The 17221-nt window shown below is 40.8% G+C and overlaps 1 protein-coding gene across 1 annotated transcript in view; it reads right to left on the reverse strand.

Annotated features, from left to right (window-relative positions):
* Nucleotides 1–17221, reverse strand: part of EPHA6 (EPH receptor A6) — a 4848151-nt gene that overhangs the window by 3473235 nt on the left and 1357695 nt on the right. Inside the window, exon 3 of the mRNA XM_044072160.1 lies at nt 14147–14810. Coding sequence (XP_043928095.1) covers nt 14147–14810 — 664 coding nt within the window. The remainder of the gene's footprint in view (nt 1–14146; nt 14811–17221) is intronic.

A 17221-nucleotide genomic window follows, 5' to 3' on the forward strand; every position in this document is an offset into this window, starting at 1 on the left:
AAATAGGCTTCATGCATCTGTGTAATGATTTTAATAATACATAAACATCATCTACATATTTTCTGAAAATTCTGGACACTACTTGTGCTTGCATCATTAAACATTGCATTTCATGTTCATTTTGTATTTATATTTCATGTACTATCCTTGTTCATCTGTTACTTCTACTGGCATCATCTGCATATATTCTGATGTCGTGTATATCTAATGTCCATCTTTCCACTCTTGTGTCTCTTTCTCAAGTTGGGACTGAAAAGGGTTCTCAAATCATTTTGACTATATTTTTATCATAAGAATGAATGCTGCAAATAAATACATAAACACATGTATACACACACAAATGACTAAAATAAATGGCAAGGTAAACAATGCTGTCACGAAACTAAATAAACAAGTCAGAAGACAAATAAAGTCTACCAAAGCTGGTTCTGAGGTACTGTAAATTTGGCCTCCCAAGCCAAGGATGGCCACAAGGCATTCTTTAGCTATGTTCATAGATTCATAGATTCATAAGTGTGTACTAGGCTAATGGCCCTGGAGCCTTTACAAGCCTAGCCCATAGGCTTACCCTGGCATCGTGCTACCTGACCTTAGTTTCCACTGTCTCTGTCTGTAACTGCAAAGGCAATACACAATTCTGTGCAGAGCTCATTGTAAATGGAGCCACCTATATTGAGTCAGAAGTTATAGCAAACCTATTGGCAGACAACTTCAGCTCCAACTTTACCCCTCTCTCCCCCTCAACCTTCCTTCAGGAAATACTATCAAATATAACTCCCCTGGCTATCACTAGGGGCCAGGTCCTTAATGCTGTCTGTAAGGCCAAGAACACTGCAGCAATGGGCCCAGACAATAACCCAGGATGCCTTCTAAATAGCATGAAACATGACCTATCAGGTCTCAGGAATTGCTATTTAACTGTAGCCTCTAAAGAGGCTTTGTGCGTCATGAATAGAGAACAGCAACAGTCATCCCACTGCATTAAGGTGGGCCATCTGCAGACCCAGGAAACTACAGATCCATAAGTCTTACTAGTCTTATATGCTGAACCATAGAAAGAATTATCACGGAAATGATCAGTAATGACATAGTAAACTTCCAGACACTGGACCCAACACAATTTGGTTTCATCAAGAGCAGGTCATGCCTATTCAACCTGTGGCCTACCTTGAGAATGTCACCAAAGAAATTGATGAAGGCAAAATGGTTCACACTGCCTACCTTGACTTGGCCAAGGCATTTGACACAATATACGATTCAGGCATTGTTGACAAATTCAGAAGGTTAGGTACAGATCCATATGCCACCCATTGGATAGCCAACTGACTCACAGGTAGGATCCAGGAAGTCAGAATTACAGAGTCCACCACTAGAAAGTGCTAAGTCACAAGTGGAGTCCTTCAGGGATCAGTCCTTGGACCGCTCCTTTTTGGGCATTTACTTTCCTGAAGTCAAGGCTAATGTCAATGGTCTCTGGCTGACTAAATTTTCAGATGATTGCAAATTAGAAGCTGTAATTGAATGCGACACTGACACAAATGTTCTCCAGGAAGGGATGACAGACTAACAACTGGTGTCAGAGCCATGCACTAAAGCTAAATGCCAAGAAATGCATGACAGTGTCCTTCAAAAAGTCATCCACCCTGGGTAGCTATCATATTGACAACACACCCCTTAGAGCTGACCCAGTACTCAGGGACTTAGGGACATACATAGCAGTAATCTATCATTTGACTATCATGTGTCTACAGTAGTGAGGAAATCATTCTATGTTGCACAAGTTATAAACAAAGGTATGACATCTAGGTCCAAGAAAGTCATTGTCCCACTGTATTCAGCATTCATCAGACCTATCATTGAGTACAATGCCTCCCTTTGGTATGTACCTAACCAGGTATATCCAACAATTGGAACATCTGCAGAGGTTCCTCACTACAAGAATACAGGGCATAAGTAAAATGTCCTATGCAGACCATCTCAAAGCCTTATCCCTGTATTCTGTTTCCTACAGGCTGTTGAGGGGAGATCTATACCTGGCATACAGGGTATTGTCACACCCCACTCTGATGGATCTCCTGCATATCTGCAGAAAAAATGCACCAAAATTATACGTTCATAGGTTTATAGAGGTTACTAGGCTAGCAGACCTAGAGCCATTACAAGCCTAGAAATTTTAATCCTAAGTATCCCCATTTCTTCTTTTTGGGCAATTTGCAGAACAAATCTATGAACAGAGTGCGTCCGTGATTGACATTGGCTACTCCTGTCTATGAGGGATATGGGTGCCACCCCAGAGGTGAATTTGCAGTCTCTCATCTAATTATCTAGGTTGCGTTTGAACAGAGCTAGTGAGGAGCTCTGTTTTATGTGAATAGGAAGTCTATTTCAGAGAAGTGTCAGTCTGTGGGAGACATATCTGTCTTTCTAGCATGTTCTGTTAATGTCACAGGCTGGGTTGAGGTCCCTAGAGTGAGTGACCCTTGTGCCATTTGACTTGCAGATGTGCAGCATTTCTATTAGGACAGGGTCCGAGACTGCCCTATAGGTCAGGTACTGGTCTCCTCTCAACAGCCTATTAGATAGACAGTGAAGTAGCAGGTTTAGCATCCCGGTATTTTCTTAGTGAGAAACCTCTGAGGTCTCTCCAGCTGTTGCAGGTGTCTAGTGAGGTACATGAAAAGGGTACATTCTATTCTATTAGTGGTCTGATGAGGGTCGAGTACAATAGAGTTATAACATCCCTTGACCTGGACACTATGCCCTTGCTTATAAGATGCGTTACTTAGAAGCTTAGAAGGCTTTCCTTACTACTGTAGAAACATGGTGGTCAATTTCAGACTGCTGTCAACCTGTGTTTCCAAGTCTCATACCACTGGGTTGGAACTCCGGCGGGGGGGGGGGGTTCTGTCAATATTGTAATTTGTAGGGAATTCCATTTTACCAAAGGGAATAATAATGCATTTTTTGCATTTAGTTTTAGAAAATGGCTTTGGCAGCAATCATTTGTTTGTGTTAGCCCTTTTTGTAATATGTTGTCATTATTGGGGACTCACTGATTGCTCCCAGTTTGAAATCGTCAGTCAACTTGGTGAGCCAAAGGCTGTCTACTTTGGCCAGACTTCAGAGAAATCAATGCCAAAAGTAAGGTGCCCAGCACAGACCCCTGTGGTACTCCACTGGTGACGAGTCTACTGGTGGCGGTGGAGTCACCAATTTTGACAGAATGTGTTCTGTCAGTGAGCCATTTGGCTACCAATCTAGTAAGGTAAGGGTTAATCACTATCTGGAAGAGTTTCTCAAGGATGCCAAAGTGGGTAATTGTGTTGAAAGCCTTGACAGGGTCAAGATAGGTTGTGTGCTCTGTTTTTGTCTATGGCTATGGTGACATTCTTAAAGAAGTCTACCAGATTTAATAAGCATAATCAACTCTTAACGAAGCTAAACTGTGCTGGGTCCAGCATTTGGAGGATGCATATCTCCTTGCTGATAGGGTCCATGATAATTCTTTCCATGGCTTGCAGATGAGGCTGGTTAGACTTATGGGTCTGTAGTTCCCAGGGTCAGTTGATGGCCCTGCTTTGTGCTGGGGGCTTACTATTGTTGTTCTCCAGCCTACTGTAACATAGAAAGTTCTCAAGCTATGGTTAAAGAGAACACCAAGTGGATGACTAGGTCTTGCTTTAAATTGTTTAGTAATTAACCTGGTATATTATCTTGTCCTATGGAGGCTGAGGTTTTGGCCTTGGCGAGTGCTGAAATGAACTGTTCACTAGAGATGCTAGGCAGAGGGGTGGAGACCCCAGCCATTAACAAACTTTACAATAAGAGGAGAAAGCTATTACATGATAGAACAAAATCCATAAAAGGGAAGTCACCCCTGATCATTATTAGTAAAAAAATACGAGCACTCGTAAAATCAACTAAGGCCAATTATGAGAGAAAAATTGCCATGGATTCAAAGGACAATCATAAGGCCTTTTTCAGCTATGTTAGGAACCTGGGTGGAAACTCCCAGATATGCTCAGAATTAGTCCAAAATGATACAAAAATCACTGAACCCACAGACATTGCCAACATACTGGCAGACAGGTTCAGTGCAAACTTCACCCCCCTCTTCGCCCCTAAAGGAGAGATAACTATCCCAGCCGAGTGTAGCCTCCCGGACATCTCAAATGCGCAGGTGAAAGCTGCGCTCTAAAGCTAAAAACACAGCATCAATGGGACCGATGGTGTCCCAGGCTGTGTGCTACATGAGCTAAATGAGGAATTAAACCCGCACATAAGGCAGCTGTTTAATCTCAGCCTTACCACAGGATACGTGCCCAAGGAGTGGCGTACGGCAACTGTGGTCCCACTCCACAAAGGCGCCTCTACGGACCCTGGTAATTACCGGCCCATAAGCTTAACAAGTCTAGTCTGCAAAGCTATGGAGAGGATCATAATGGAGCTCATAAACAAAGATATAGGGGATTTGCAGACATTGGACCCGACCCAGTTTGGCTTTGTCAAGAGAAGATCATGCCTTTTGAACTTGGTCGACTTCTTCAAAACAGTCACCAAGGCCATTGATGAGGGAAAGGCAGTCCATACAGCATACCTTGACCTTGCAAAGGCTTCCGACAATACCCCACTCGGGTATTGTAGAAAAACTTACCAGCTTAAATGTAAACCCATATGTCACAATATGGGTTGCAAACTGGCTTAAGGACAGAACCCGCAGGGTTAGAGTTGCTGGCGCTGTGTCAGACTCCAAGCCGGTCACAAGTGGTGTCCCACAGGGCTCGGTCCTTGGCCCCCTATTGTTTGGCATCTACTTCTCAGAAGTACAGGCCAACATGGGAGGACTTTGGCTGACAAAGTTTGCAGACGACTGCAAACTGGGCGCCATAGTGGAAAGTGCATCGGACACGGATATCCTTCAGAAGGGACTCACGGAAACAGATTGCTGGTGCCAGAGCCATGGCCTGAAGTTAAACGCCAAAAAATGTATAGTCATACCTTTGGGAAAAACAAGGTAACCCCAAGCTACCATATAGGTGGCAATCCACTAAGCACAGAAGAGGTTATCAGGGACCTGGGGACCCAGGTTGACAGTGGCCTTTCTTTGACACTCACGTTGCTAAAGTGGTTAGAAAGACCTTCTACATTGCCCACCTGATCATGAAGGGATTCACATCCAGATCTAGTGAGGTCATTGTTCCCTGTACTCTTCACTTATCAGACCAATGATCGAGTACAATGCCCCATTCGGGATGTATCTCACCCGACATCTGCAGCAATTGGAGAGACCCCAAAAGTTCCTCACCAAAAGGATAAAGGGACTCCAAAATTTGTCATATGCTGCCAGATTGAAGAAACTCCAGCTCTATTCAGTCGCATACCGTCTGCTCAGAGGTGACATGTGCCTGACATACAAGGCCATGTCCAACCCGAATTAATGGACATGCTCCACCTCAAAAATCCAAATCCACCAAAACCACTAGAGCAAGCGACTTAAACCTTAGCACGGATATAAATAGGATGTGCTGGAGGGATAGATTTATCACTCAGAGACTCCTATGCTGTGGAATAAAATCCCGGTCCATGTGAGGCAGAGCACCTCGCTGACTCTGTTCAAGAGAAATCTAGACCTGTGGATGGGAGATCGTAGGTTTACCCCGGGAATTATCTCTGTGTCACTGCTGGACAGAGGCACAACAAACTAATGGGCACAGTATTTTTTCATATAAGGGGTGGCGTAAGCCACAAATATTTGGGCTAGGCTTATAAATGCCTTAGGGCAGATAGCCTAGTATAAACCTATGAACCTATGAACCTATGAGACAGGTTTGGTTTGAGATATAGTAGGTGGGGATTAGGGGTGACGTTTGCACTGAATCTGCCAGCTAGCAGGCTGGTGAAAACTTCCAGTGTAGTATGAGTGATCCCATCTACAACCTGTTCTGCACATAGATGGGCATTCCCTTTTAGACTTTGAATGTAGTTAAAGAATACCTTATGATTATCCTTGGCTAGGGATGTGAGTTTAGTTTTATAATTTGCTTTAAAGACTTCACAAAATTTCTGATTTTCTTGTCAAGCCTTAGGAGGGAACTCTTACTCTGCAGTGAGATATCCCCTCTTGATTTTGGCCAACAGTTTCTTCCTCTTGTTATATAATCTATTTATACATGACATCCACTACAGTGGCTTGTTTCTGTGAGAAGACCTGGTTTTGATCTGGTCAGGTACAGCAGAGTTTATGCAGTCACTTAAGTGTTTGTACAGGGCATTTGCATACACTTTTGTATAGTGATCATTGATGTCTGTGATTGCAGGCGATATGAAGCTTTTTATACCACTGCTTAGTAGGTTGTAAGTAGCTTTGGTAAAGTTTTTTATAATTTTTGTTCTTGTGAGGGTGTCAGTTCTAGTAGCTACTTCAAATGAGACTGATTTGTGGTCTGACCTAACCAGGGGGGGGCATCACACATGGGTGACCTAACCAGGGAGGGCATCACACATGGGTGACCTAACCAGGGAGGGCATCACACATGGGTGACCTAACCAGGGAGGGCATCACACATGGGTGACCTAACCAGGGAGGGCATCACACATGGGTGACCTAACCAGGGAGGGCATCACACATGGGTGACCTAACCAGGGAGGGCATCACACATGGGTGACCTAACCAGGGAGGGCATCACACATGGGGCAGTACAGTGACCCCCTCATGTTGGTGACTACTATGTCCAGAACATTAGAGCCCCTAGATGGGGTACAGACTATCTGTTCCAGAGCATTTGTGTTAGCATGTCTAGGAACCTTTGGGTGAGCATGTTTTTGCTTGTGTATGTCCTCCAGTGTATGGAAGGATAGTTGAAATCTCCTATGACTAAGGTTTTGGGCTGTATGGTAAGGGATCCCAGTAAATCGAGGTAGGTGATGTGCTTAAACTGGTTCATGGGGGATCTATAGCTAGCAATGTTGTGGTATGGTACTTTCCCAATAGTTAATTGGACATGGAGTAGTTTGAGAGAGCCGTGCTGTTTGACCAGACTCAAAGTGTATTTGGTTTTAATGAAGATGGATACACCTCCACCTTTCATTCTTTCATGCTCATTTTTAGTTTCATTCTTTCATGCTCATTTTAAAGTCCGAATGTGTGGAAGACATTGTAGTCTTGCATAGCTGGGGGTCTCTCAGTGGTCTTGAACCACGTCTTGGTAACTGCACACACGTCAACATCCTCCAAGGTGAGAAGTGCTTCCAGGGAGTGCAATTTCATGTTTAAATTCCTAGCATTAAGCAGCATGATCCTGAAGTTGTCTCAAACAGATTTTGTTACACTAGAAAATTTGTTGTTTTGACATTGCCTAAAAAAGGCATTGTGAGGGAGACAAGAACATTTGCCAGTATCTGAAAATTACCCATTCAAATGACTTAAACATTGCCTGTGATATAAATAGGACCTGCTAAAAAGACAGGTATGTATCCCAGAGACTGCCTTGTCTCTGGAACAGGCTCCCTCTCCATGTGAATCAATGTTCCTTCCCACCTCAATTCAAATGTAACTTGGACTATTGGATGGGGAGTAGGAAATGTATCTCTTGTTTGGCATCTATGTCTCTAATGTTCATGAGCAACCTGTAAATGGTTCGTCTCCCAGGCCCCTGCTTGTAAATGGTTCATCTCTCAAGCCCCTGCTTACACTTACCAAGGGTACCAGAACTTGTCAGAAATTTGGGATGCATGGCTAGGCTTAAAAAGGCCCTTGAGGTCTTTAGCCTAGCAAACATCTATGAACCAATAAACCTATAAACCTGTGTCTCACTTTTATTCCATCTGCCTTGCTTTCCCTAGGGGGTAAAAGCTGAAGGTCATGAGCCTGTATTCCTACATAGACAAGGCAAATCAGAGAAAATCTCAGTGATCCAGTGGTTGATTATTGTCAAGAGTTTTACATCCCTGTTTGGATAGAGGAATCCCATACTTAAGCATAGTACTACATCAATGAAACAACTAGGGAATGATGCAGTGTTGGGATTATTTACCACCTAGATAAGACTAGAAGGTTATAAGACCAAGGTCTGTTTTAGTAGCCACTGCTGTGGCATTGAATCAATTGAGTTATCCATTTTCTAAAATGCACAGCCTTGTTGGACCCTGCTGATGACTGTAGTGTTGTTGCACCTTGCTGATGACTGCAGTGTTGTTGTATCCTCCTGATGACTGTAGTGTTGCTGTCTTCCCTGCTGATGACTGTAGTGTTGTTGTTGTACACTGCTGATGACTGTAGTGTTGTTGTCTTTCCTGCTGATGACTGTAGTGTTGTTGTCTTCCCTGCTGATGACTGTAGTGTTGTTGTTGTACCCCGCTGATGACTGTAGTGTTGTTGTACCCTGCTGATGACTGTAGTGTTGTTGTCTTCCCTGCTGATGACTGTAGTGTGGTTGTACCCTGCTGATGACTGTAGTGTTGTTGTTGTCCCTGCGGATGACTGTAGTGTTGTTGCACCCTGCAGTGTTGATGTTGTACCCTGTTGATGACTGTAGTGTTGTTGTCTTCCCTGCTGATAACTGTAGTGTTGTTGTTGTACCCTGCTGATGACTGTAGTGTTGTTGTTGCATCTCTAATTTCAGTACCCATGATTCACTCTACAGTTAAAAAAAATAGCAGTTATTCTGCACCTCTCTTACCCAGCATGCAACCCCCCTTATACCTTTCCAGCTGCTCTTTCTTTTCAAAAATGTGATACCCTGAGATTGATTTGATTTCCATTGTACAACAGACAAATTATGCAGGAAATGCATGAAATGAACAGTGATAAAGTCTGTGACAGTCCACCAAAGAATAGGGTGACCATCAGATAAATCTACTGCATGCATGAGTTAGAACCGCCCATGCACTAAGTAGCCCAGGCTAGATAGCAGAAAATAATTCCAATGGCTTATAGATTGAAAAACTAAGGTAAAATGCAGTCAAAAGATTTCAGAGCCTCAAGTGCTGTACTGATGGCATACAGGGATAACCCCCAAGTATGATCTGGGAGACTGAGTCTGGAGTGTCCCTATGATGACAAACCTTATCATGCAACCACCCAAAGGAAAGGGTTTGGATTCATATAATAATATGGTCTCATTGCTGGCATGTCAGTGGAAGCACCATAATTCACAGGGTCCACCTTGATGATGGCTCTCACCTTAGAGGATGTAAAGAATGAGTCCATAATTCTACTAGGGGATGAACGGACCTCATTAAATGCCATAAAGGATTTACCCAGTCCCTTAGGAGTTAGTCCATGAATTCATACCTTACTCTTAAGACTGATTAGTGATAGTTGTAAAAGATATGCATTTTACTGTTATAAAGGCTATCACTGGTTCAGCAAAGGAGTTCATTAACTATATGGTGATATGAGCTAATACAGCAAGTTTTTTCATAGGTCTTGGCTGGATTTTGTCAGGATTAAATTTTTATCTACTTAATGAAACTACCTGTGATATTACTTTCGCTTGGATGAAGATTGCACCTTTTCATAAGTATAACAAGATGGAAAATAATTGAAAACTTTTTGAAAAGCCCATACTAAATGCTGGAAAAATACATGTCACCAAAGTAGGAATTAAATAGCTGAACCAGCCTGTGTCGTAGCCTGTTGAATAAATACGTCAATCTTCTAAGCTTTATCAGTCTTTGCATGAATGATGGCCATTGTACCATCCACTTCAATTCCTAACTTTGTTTAAAGTGGAATGTGTATAAGGTTCCATGTTGTAAATTACAATGGCGATGGATTTCTGAATACCTATAGTTTAATAGGTTCATAGGTAAATAGTAGAAAATCAGTCCGCAGATGATTCATGCCTAGATAATAACCAGTCAGTGACCAGACATGATGATCACACCACCTGCCTTGTGAATATGAGGATTTTCTTGGATCTGATACATTATTCCAGCTTTTAATGAGGCAGAGAGTGATTAAGGTTACTTATTTCAGATAATTTGTTTCATTCTCAATAACAGATGCTACTGAAAGAAGTGTTGTAAACAAGTTTCATTTCCAGTAAAATTCAAAGTGATTAGTGAGTTTGCGAGTAGTAATGGTAAACATGTGGGTATTACTATAGACAGAAACAGATATGAAAAGGAATTGAATGCTTACACTGTCCAGATGACTCTGGGCCATAACTGAAGAGGCCGAGTTTTGATAAACTTGAGGATATAACTACCCGGAATTTCAATGCTGAAGGTGTCTTTAAGGTAACAGATTGGTTGAGCGTTATTCAAAGGCACTTTCACAACAACAAATACTATTGGTATACACTTTGGATTAATGACTGTGAGAGTTTTTGACACATTTTTGAATCTATTGTATGACTCATTAAACATCAAACACATACTACTAACTTTAATAATATGATCTATGGTCTTCATGGAAGTTATTAAGGCAGGAAGACCAAAGTTGTGAATCTGACTGCATTAATAAGATCATGACACAGCACGACTTCTAATAGAAACAGTAGTGATATTATGATCAAAACATAGGTATACCGATACAGCGCTATGCTACAAACAGTAGTGATATTATAATAAAGCTGATAAATCCGTACAACCAAGGAGCAAATGTTCCCATGATGGAAAAATAAAAAGTAATGAAAGAATCAAAAATGTACCATTCACGGTAAAAACCAAGGCAGTCCACAGTCTCAAAAACTTAAAGGCAGCTCGTATAATAAAATCAAAGCACTAGAGATGTATAGGAAAAACGAATGTACTTTAATTGATATGTACAGCAGTAACGGTACATAAATATACTGATGCAGTGCTACTGCTAATACAAACAGTAGTGATATTATGATCAAAACATAAATATACTGATACAGAGCGACTGCTAATACAAACAGTAGTGATATTATGATCAAAACATAAGTATACAGATACAGCGCGACTGCTAATACAAACAGTAGTGATATTACGATCAAAACATAAGTATACAGATACAGCGCAACTGCTAATACAAACAGTAGTGATATTATGATCAAAACATAAGTATACCGATACAGCGCGACTGCTAATACAAACAGTAGTGATATTATGATCAAAACATAAATATACTGACGGCTCAGCCATTTAAGTCACATACACAAAGAGAAATAGCATAACCAAAATCAATTTTCTATCTCACAGGTGACATATTTATTGCTTGACAAATGATTCTAAGGCAACACACTAAATTATTTTACTTTTGTGTTTGCTTAAACATTTTAAAGAAAGCAGAAATAGGATTTGTAGATTTAAACAAATGACTAATTTCAAGAAGTACAGCAAACTAAAGAGAATATTTCTGTGTATATGTCATTGTGCGTTTATCCACGGTGGTGGTGCTGCGGTAGCACTGTCGCCTCACAGTAAGACGTTGCCCGGTTCGACTCTCAGCTAGAGCGTCTTTTACATGGAGACATGCATGAATGGGTGTACCTTCGTTGAAGGTTGTGCGTTAGGGCTGGCAACTCAGCATGTAAAAATCAACTGCCAATCATTAGCAGACCGGAGTTCCGCTGTGGCGACCCCTAATCGGGAAAAGCCGAAAGACACAACATATGTCATTGTGTGTTTGAGGGGATTCATCACCCAGAGACTCCCTATGCTGTGGAACAAAATCCCGGTACATGTGAGGCAGAGCACCTCGCTGGCCTTGTTCAAGAGGAATCTTGACCAATGGATGGGGGATCGCAGATATACCCCAGGGATTACTTCAGTGTCACTGCTTGACAGAGGCACAGCAAAATAATAGGCATAGTTTTATTCAAACTAAGGGGGTGGTGAAAGCCAAATAACTATGGGCTAGGCTTATAAATGCCCTTGGGCAGATAGCCTAGTATGAACCTATGAACCTATGAACCTATGTGTATCATTGTGTCTGTGTATGTGTTGTGCTTGTGTGTGTGTGTGTGTGTGTGTGTGTGTGTGTGTGTGTGTACGTGTGTGGGTATGTATGTGCTTGAGTTTGTGTGTGTGTATGTATGTGTTTGTGTGTGTCTGTGTGTGAGTTCATGTGTACGTGTTTGTATGTGTGTAAGTGTGTATGTCTGTGTGTGTCTGGGTATGTATATGTGTGTGTGTGTGTGTGTGTGTGTGTGTGTGTGTGTGTGTGTGTGTGTGTGTGTGTAAATCAGTATTTTTCTGCCCTTTAATCACTCAGCAGAATAATAATAACATAAACAGGCTATCATACACGTCTCTGGATTCCTACAGCAAAGAAGTCTGTAGGATTGCAAAGATTTCCTAAAAGTACTTAGCTTGATGTGGAGGACAGATGACCAAAGTAACTTTTTTTATGCACAGATGCAAAGAAGTAACACTTCACATGAGAAGAGCAAACTAATGTGCCCTATTCAGCTATAGTAGACATTATCTAAAGGACATCTTTTTATCTAAATTTCTCAGAAACTATGTTTAGAAGTATCTTTCATAAACATAAAGTGAAATTCCAGCCTCTGATTAATGTTTAAGAATCTGCAATTCAGTCTAAAGATATGTTTGCTAGTTAATACACATTATACACATTCAAAAAATACAGCTATTGTCATAGAAAATGGATGACCTGTGGTTCCTTAAACAAGACCAAACTAATTGAAAGTATATTATGACTACAGTCAGTGGAACCTGCTGGGTATGCCATAATCATCTCTGCATTTCATGTCTGAACTGCAAAGAAACTTTCCAAATTCTAAACACCAAGACAGAAAATAAGAGAAAAAGTAATTTGGGCACGAGACTATTACTTTCTTATTTAAACAAACAAACAAAAAATATACCACTGTCTTCCAAGCATAAACTTTCCAAAATCATCTAGAAATCTAAACAGGTTCAATATCCTATTTTTATACAGCAGCGGCGAGAAACCACCCTCGCACAGCCAGTTAGAAGTGTCGTCCTACAGTAGCTTGTAAAGGAATTTTCAGAAACACAAGGAGATGCAAGTAAAAAAAAAAATGCTTCATATAACACACACATTCCAAACTAGAAATACATTCTGTTTGCCCTCACAAGGGGTGATAAGACCATAACTGCGCCAGACATTAAGCTGAGATGTTAAGTAAACAAAGGAAAAAAAAAACTCCTTCCCTGTTTGATCTTTTTTTCAGAAAACACATTTGTGAAGTTAGTAAACATGTTAGTAACTGATCTCCCAACCCCATTTGTACTTAAAAACGTTGCTCACCTTGATGATTTCCACAGACTAAATAAGTAATACTCTTATATTTTTACTGGTTATGCATTTAATTTTCTGCTGTACCATGAATATGGAATTTAAAGCTTTTTTTGTGTTGGGAGAACCATTTTACTCCTGTGTGTAAGGTACAGCTAAAACAGCTTCACTGGAGTATCTCTTGTAGTCATGTAGCTACCTTTCACTTTTCTGAACTTTGTAAAGTCAGGACAAAATAAACATTTAAAATTCAATGACAACACCCTTATCACTCTAATATTATACATTTCAAAATACCACCCACTTATGCAACTACTTAATAAAAAATATGACTAGCACTTGTCTAGAAAGAGGCATTTTAGTCAGTTAAATTATAAATTTTAAAAATACATGATTAAATCAAGCAATAGCCATTGCATAATTACCGTGACCTGTGGTGAGATGGCTACAAGGTTTGGTCCTGTGGGTGACCCTTACAAATAAAGACTAAATGTCACCAGGACGTATTCCCCTGCCATGGATTATTAGTGTAATGGGCTTAGGCATGAACACTTCAGATTCAGTGACTGGGAAGAAGATGTGCTGAATTTAAACAGACATTTCCACAGATATAGTGTACTGCTTCTTAGCTGTTAAGGACTGAAATGTACACAGATGAGCAGCTCAAACTTCAGTGCATAACAATCTGTTCATATCAGTGCATAACAATCTGTTCAGACAGAGAACACTGTAAAAGCAAACTCAGCAGCCTAGACATTTCTGAATACTATACAGAAAGCATCTTTTACATTTATTCCCTGTGAAACTAAAATCTTAAGTCTGAAAACTCAAACATGGCTTCTCAATGCATATAGATTCCAAAGGATGTGACGATTTTTCATCTTTTTCAGTAACATGTTTTTACTATTGCACTTATTCTCATTTGGATTTTGATATAAAAGTGTTTCTTACCATGACACGATCCATCTACTTCCTCGTGGCCAACGCTACAGACGCACTGGCCCAGGGGTACCAGCCAGTCTCCATCAGCTCCACAATAAAGCTTTGGAACATCTCTCTCCTCAGCATTCTTCACACAAGATCCTCGGACTTCAACTAAGGATGACGAATCCACCCTTGGAATTGTATCAGGGAATACTGCTAAGTTACGGAAGACAAAAGGACACTTTTTGTAGTACACTCGGACAGACACAAGAGCAATACAGGCCCCTATGTCTTGAAAAGCAAGATAGAACCCCTTTCTACTTATTGGACCTACTTCTCTAATCTCAGTGTTGAGCTTAAGGATTCGGTCACCAAGATCCATCTGAGTGAAACTTTCATCAGCTGCAATGGTGTCAATTTTGTTATATTGACTAGGTTTGAACTTAACTCCATGAGACTCATCTGACTCCATATAATATAAGTTGAAGGTTTCTTTGCATGTTCCAAGAACCCATGGAATGCTGTTGCAGTCTCTTAATGTAAATTTCATCTCAACATAGATCTTTTGAGTAGCACCTCGAGAAATCCAATTGGATCGTAGCCAGTTGTTCTGATTTGGTTCCATAACATTGCAGACCTGATAAGTATGAATGGGACGGTTGTGCTCATCCATTTCTGTGATGGCATCCCACTACAAATATGAAAACAAAAGAGCACATAGTCAGGAAATTATATAAATTAAAAGTTTGAAAGCAGTGAATATTCATCACCATGCAGCTCTTTCAAAATATTTAGAAAAGATAAAGTAAGTAGCAATAAATGCAATAAAGCCAACTGCAGTTAATGGAGCATTAGGTGGAAAAATAAACTATATTTCATTTAAAAATTAACCAGTGTGGGAAAGAAAGTTAGATATATGTGCATTCAAATGCATGCCATACAGATGTCTTACATTTATAGCCACAATATGTGACTCACTCTTGCTTCAAAAGAGAAAGACTGACTTTGTATTGCTGTTCTTCTGCACCATAACCTTGGGATCAGTGGTCCTCAAGATAAATGATTAATAAAATTATATGGAATATATAGTGAAATGCGTGTTATGAAAGGCTTCATAAACAGCCATTTCACATTTGCAAATACGGCCTTTTAGCATGCAAGCATTTATTTCATAATTTGAAATGTAATAAAGAAGCATTCTGGAGAGTCGTGTGGTTTCTCTTCATTTCAGTTGCATAGACTATGAAAGTGATGCAGTTACTGTAGAAATGTGAGGGTCTGCTGTATGTACAATCTCTGTCAATCTCTTTGTCTCTGTCTCTCTTAATCTATCTCTTGTAGTCTGTCTGTCTGTTTCCCTCTCTCACTCTGCCAGTCTCTATCTCCTGTGTTTCTCTGCCACTCCTAATGTTTGTTACTGTCATTAGTTTTTCTCTTTTTATATTTATGCATGTAGGTATTTAATGAGAGGGTCTCCCTACCCAGTCCCACCCTTAATCATGTAAGCTAATCCTAACAGAGTCTCTGCCTCTAACCCCAACCTTACACATTTAATTACTAAAACCCTTTCCCTTAATAGGGTTGCCAGCTTTCTTTGTGGCTAAAACCAGACTAAGATCACGCCCCTCGCATCACCCATAAATCCACCTATTCCCACCTCCTCTCCCATCCATGCTCCACCCATTTTGTGACATCATCATGACTTCAGCTGATGGGAATGCCCTCTTTCTGTTCAGGATGCCTGCTTTCAGCTGATTTCTCCCCATTTGCCATAAACACTGTTCAAAACTCTCACTCTGCATACTATCTTCTGCTTTACTTCTACAGTGATTACAGATATTTGGATTTAATTTAAAACATTTATTTCAAATTTTATAGCACAAACCACTGATACACACTTGCTAAACAAAGCAATACAGTCTCACAATGAAAACAGACTTAGCATTAAAACTACTCTTCTACAATGATTATTTGGATTTTATTTTTTACATTTTACAGCACAACGATGTACAAACACTGACAGACATCTGGTAAACAAAGCAATACTTTGACAGGTAATAATGTTCTCACATCAGCATTTGTTATTCTACAGTTTGCCAACGTGACCAAATAGATTGTTACGTATAACACGTATGCACAGAGCAGCGTCGGGCAACGCCGCTTAAACAGATTTAAACTATCCCCGGCTCCACAAAATCTGCTCTTCACTTTTTCCCTTAGAACTGCTCTAAATCTCTAATTAAGCACTCTATTTTCATTCTAAAGCCCTGCACTTGCTCGTATAAGTATTCTCATAGGTAAACACAAACTAAAGCACTACATCCTCTTATACTCCTTCTAAGCACTTGCTCCCTATTGGTTCTTTCTGATCAGTCAATAAGTAGTTCCCTATATTATTCAGGCATGTCCAAAGGTCAGTTTCGGGTTTACTCTCCAGTCCAGCTGGTGAATCTGGGAATCTTAAGGCAATGTTACAACTGCCTTATGTATACAGACCACCCTCTCCTCCTCCCAACAAGCTCAAATATATGTGAGAGATGCAACTATATAGCCAAACTGGAGGCTAAGCTCTCTCAACCCAGTACTGGCACAGCCTGTCAGGAGGAGAAGGTAACCACACACACCACAAATCCAGTCTCACATAGATCTATCGCATCAGCAAACAAAACACATAAACACACAAAAACATACCCTGAGGCTCTAAATAAAAATCTGCCTAAGCAGCAGAGACCTCCAAAGCAGACATCCAGTCAACACCTAGCACGAAACAATATCCACGTAGCACATAGCTCACAAAGTCAGTGTGCCACACAGTCACAGCCCTTAAGGCTAAACAACACACCTAATACACTTGTAATAGGTGACTCTATTGTCAGACACACTGACGTCCCACTCACCAGGCTGAACAAGGAGAAGGTTACTGTAAGCTGCCTGTTGGGTGACAGGATATGCCACATAACACAAGCACACAGGTCACTCCAAAGCAAGTACAAATATGACTCCGTCATTGTCCATGCTGGTGTGAATGACCTGAGACATACCTCCCTGCACTACATGAAAAAAGACGTACAGAAGCTCTTTGATCATGTAGCCCAGGCCGGT

This window comes from Protopterus annectens, chromosome 5.part0 (assembly GCF_019279795.1).
Source record: "Protopterus annectens isolate FY-2018-M chromosome 5.part0, PAN1.0, whole genome shotgun sequence".
Taxonomy (NCBI): Eukaryota; Metazoa; Chordata; order Ceratodontiformes; family Protopteridae; genus Protopterus; species Protopterus annectens.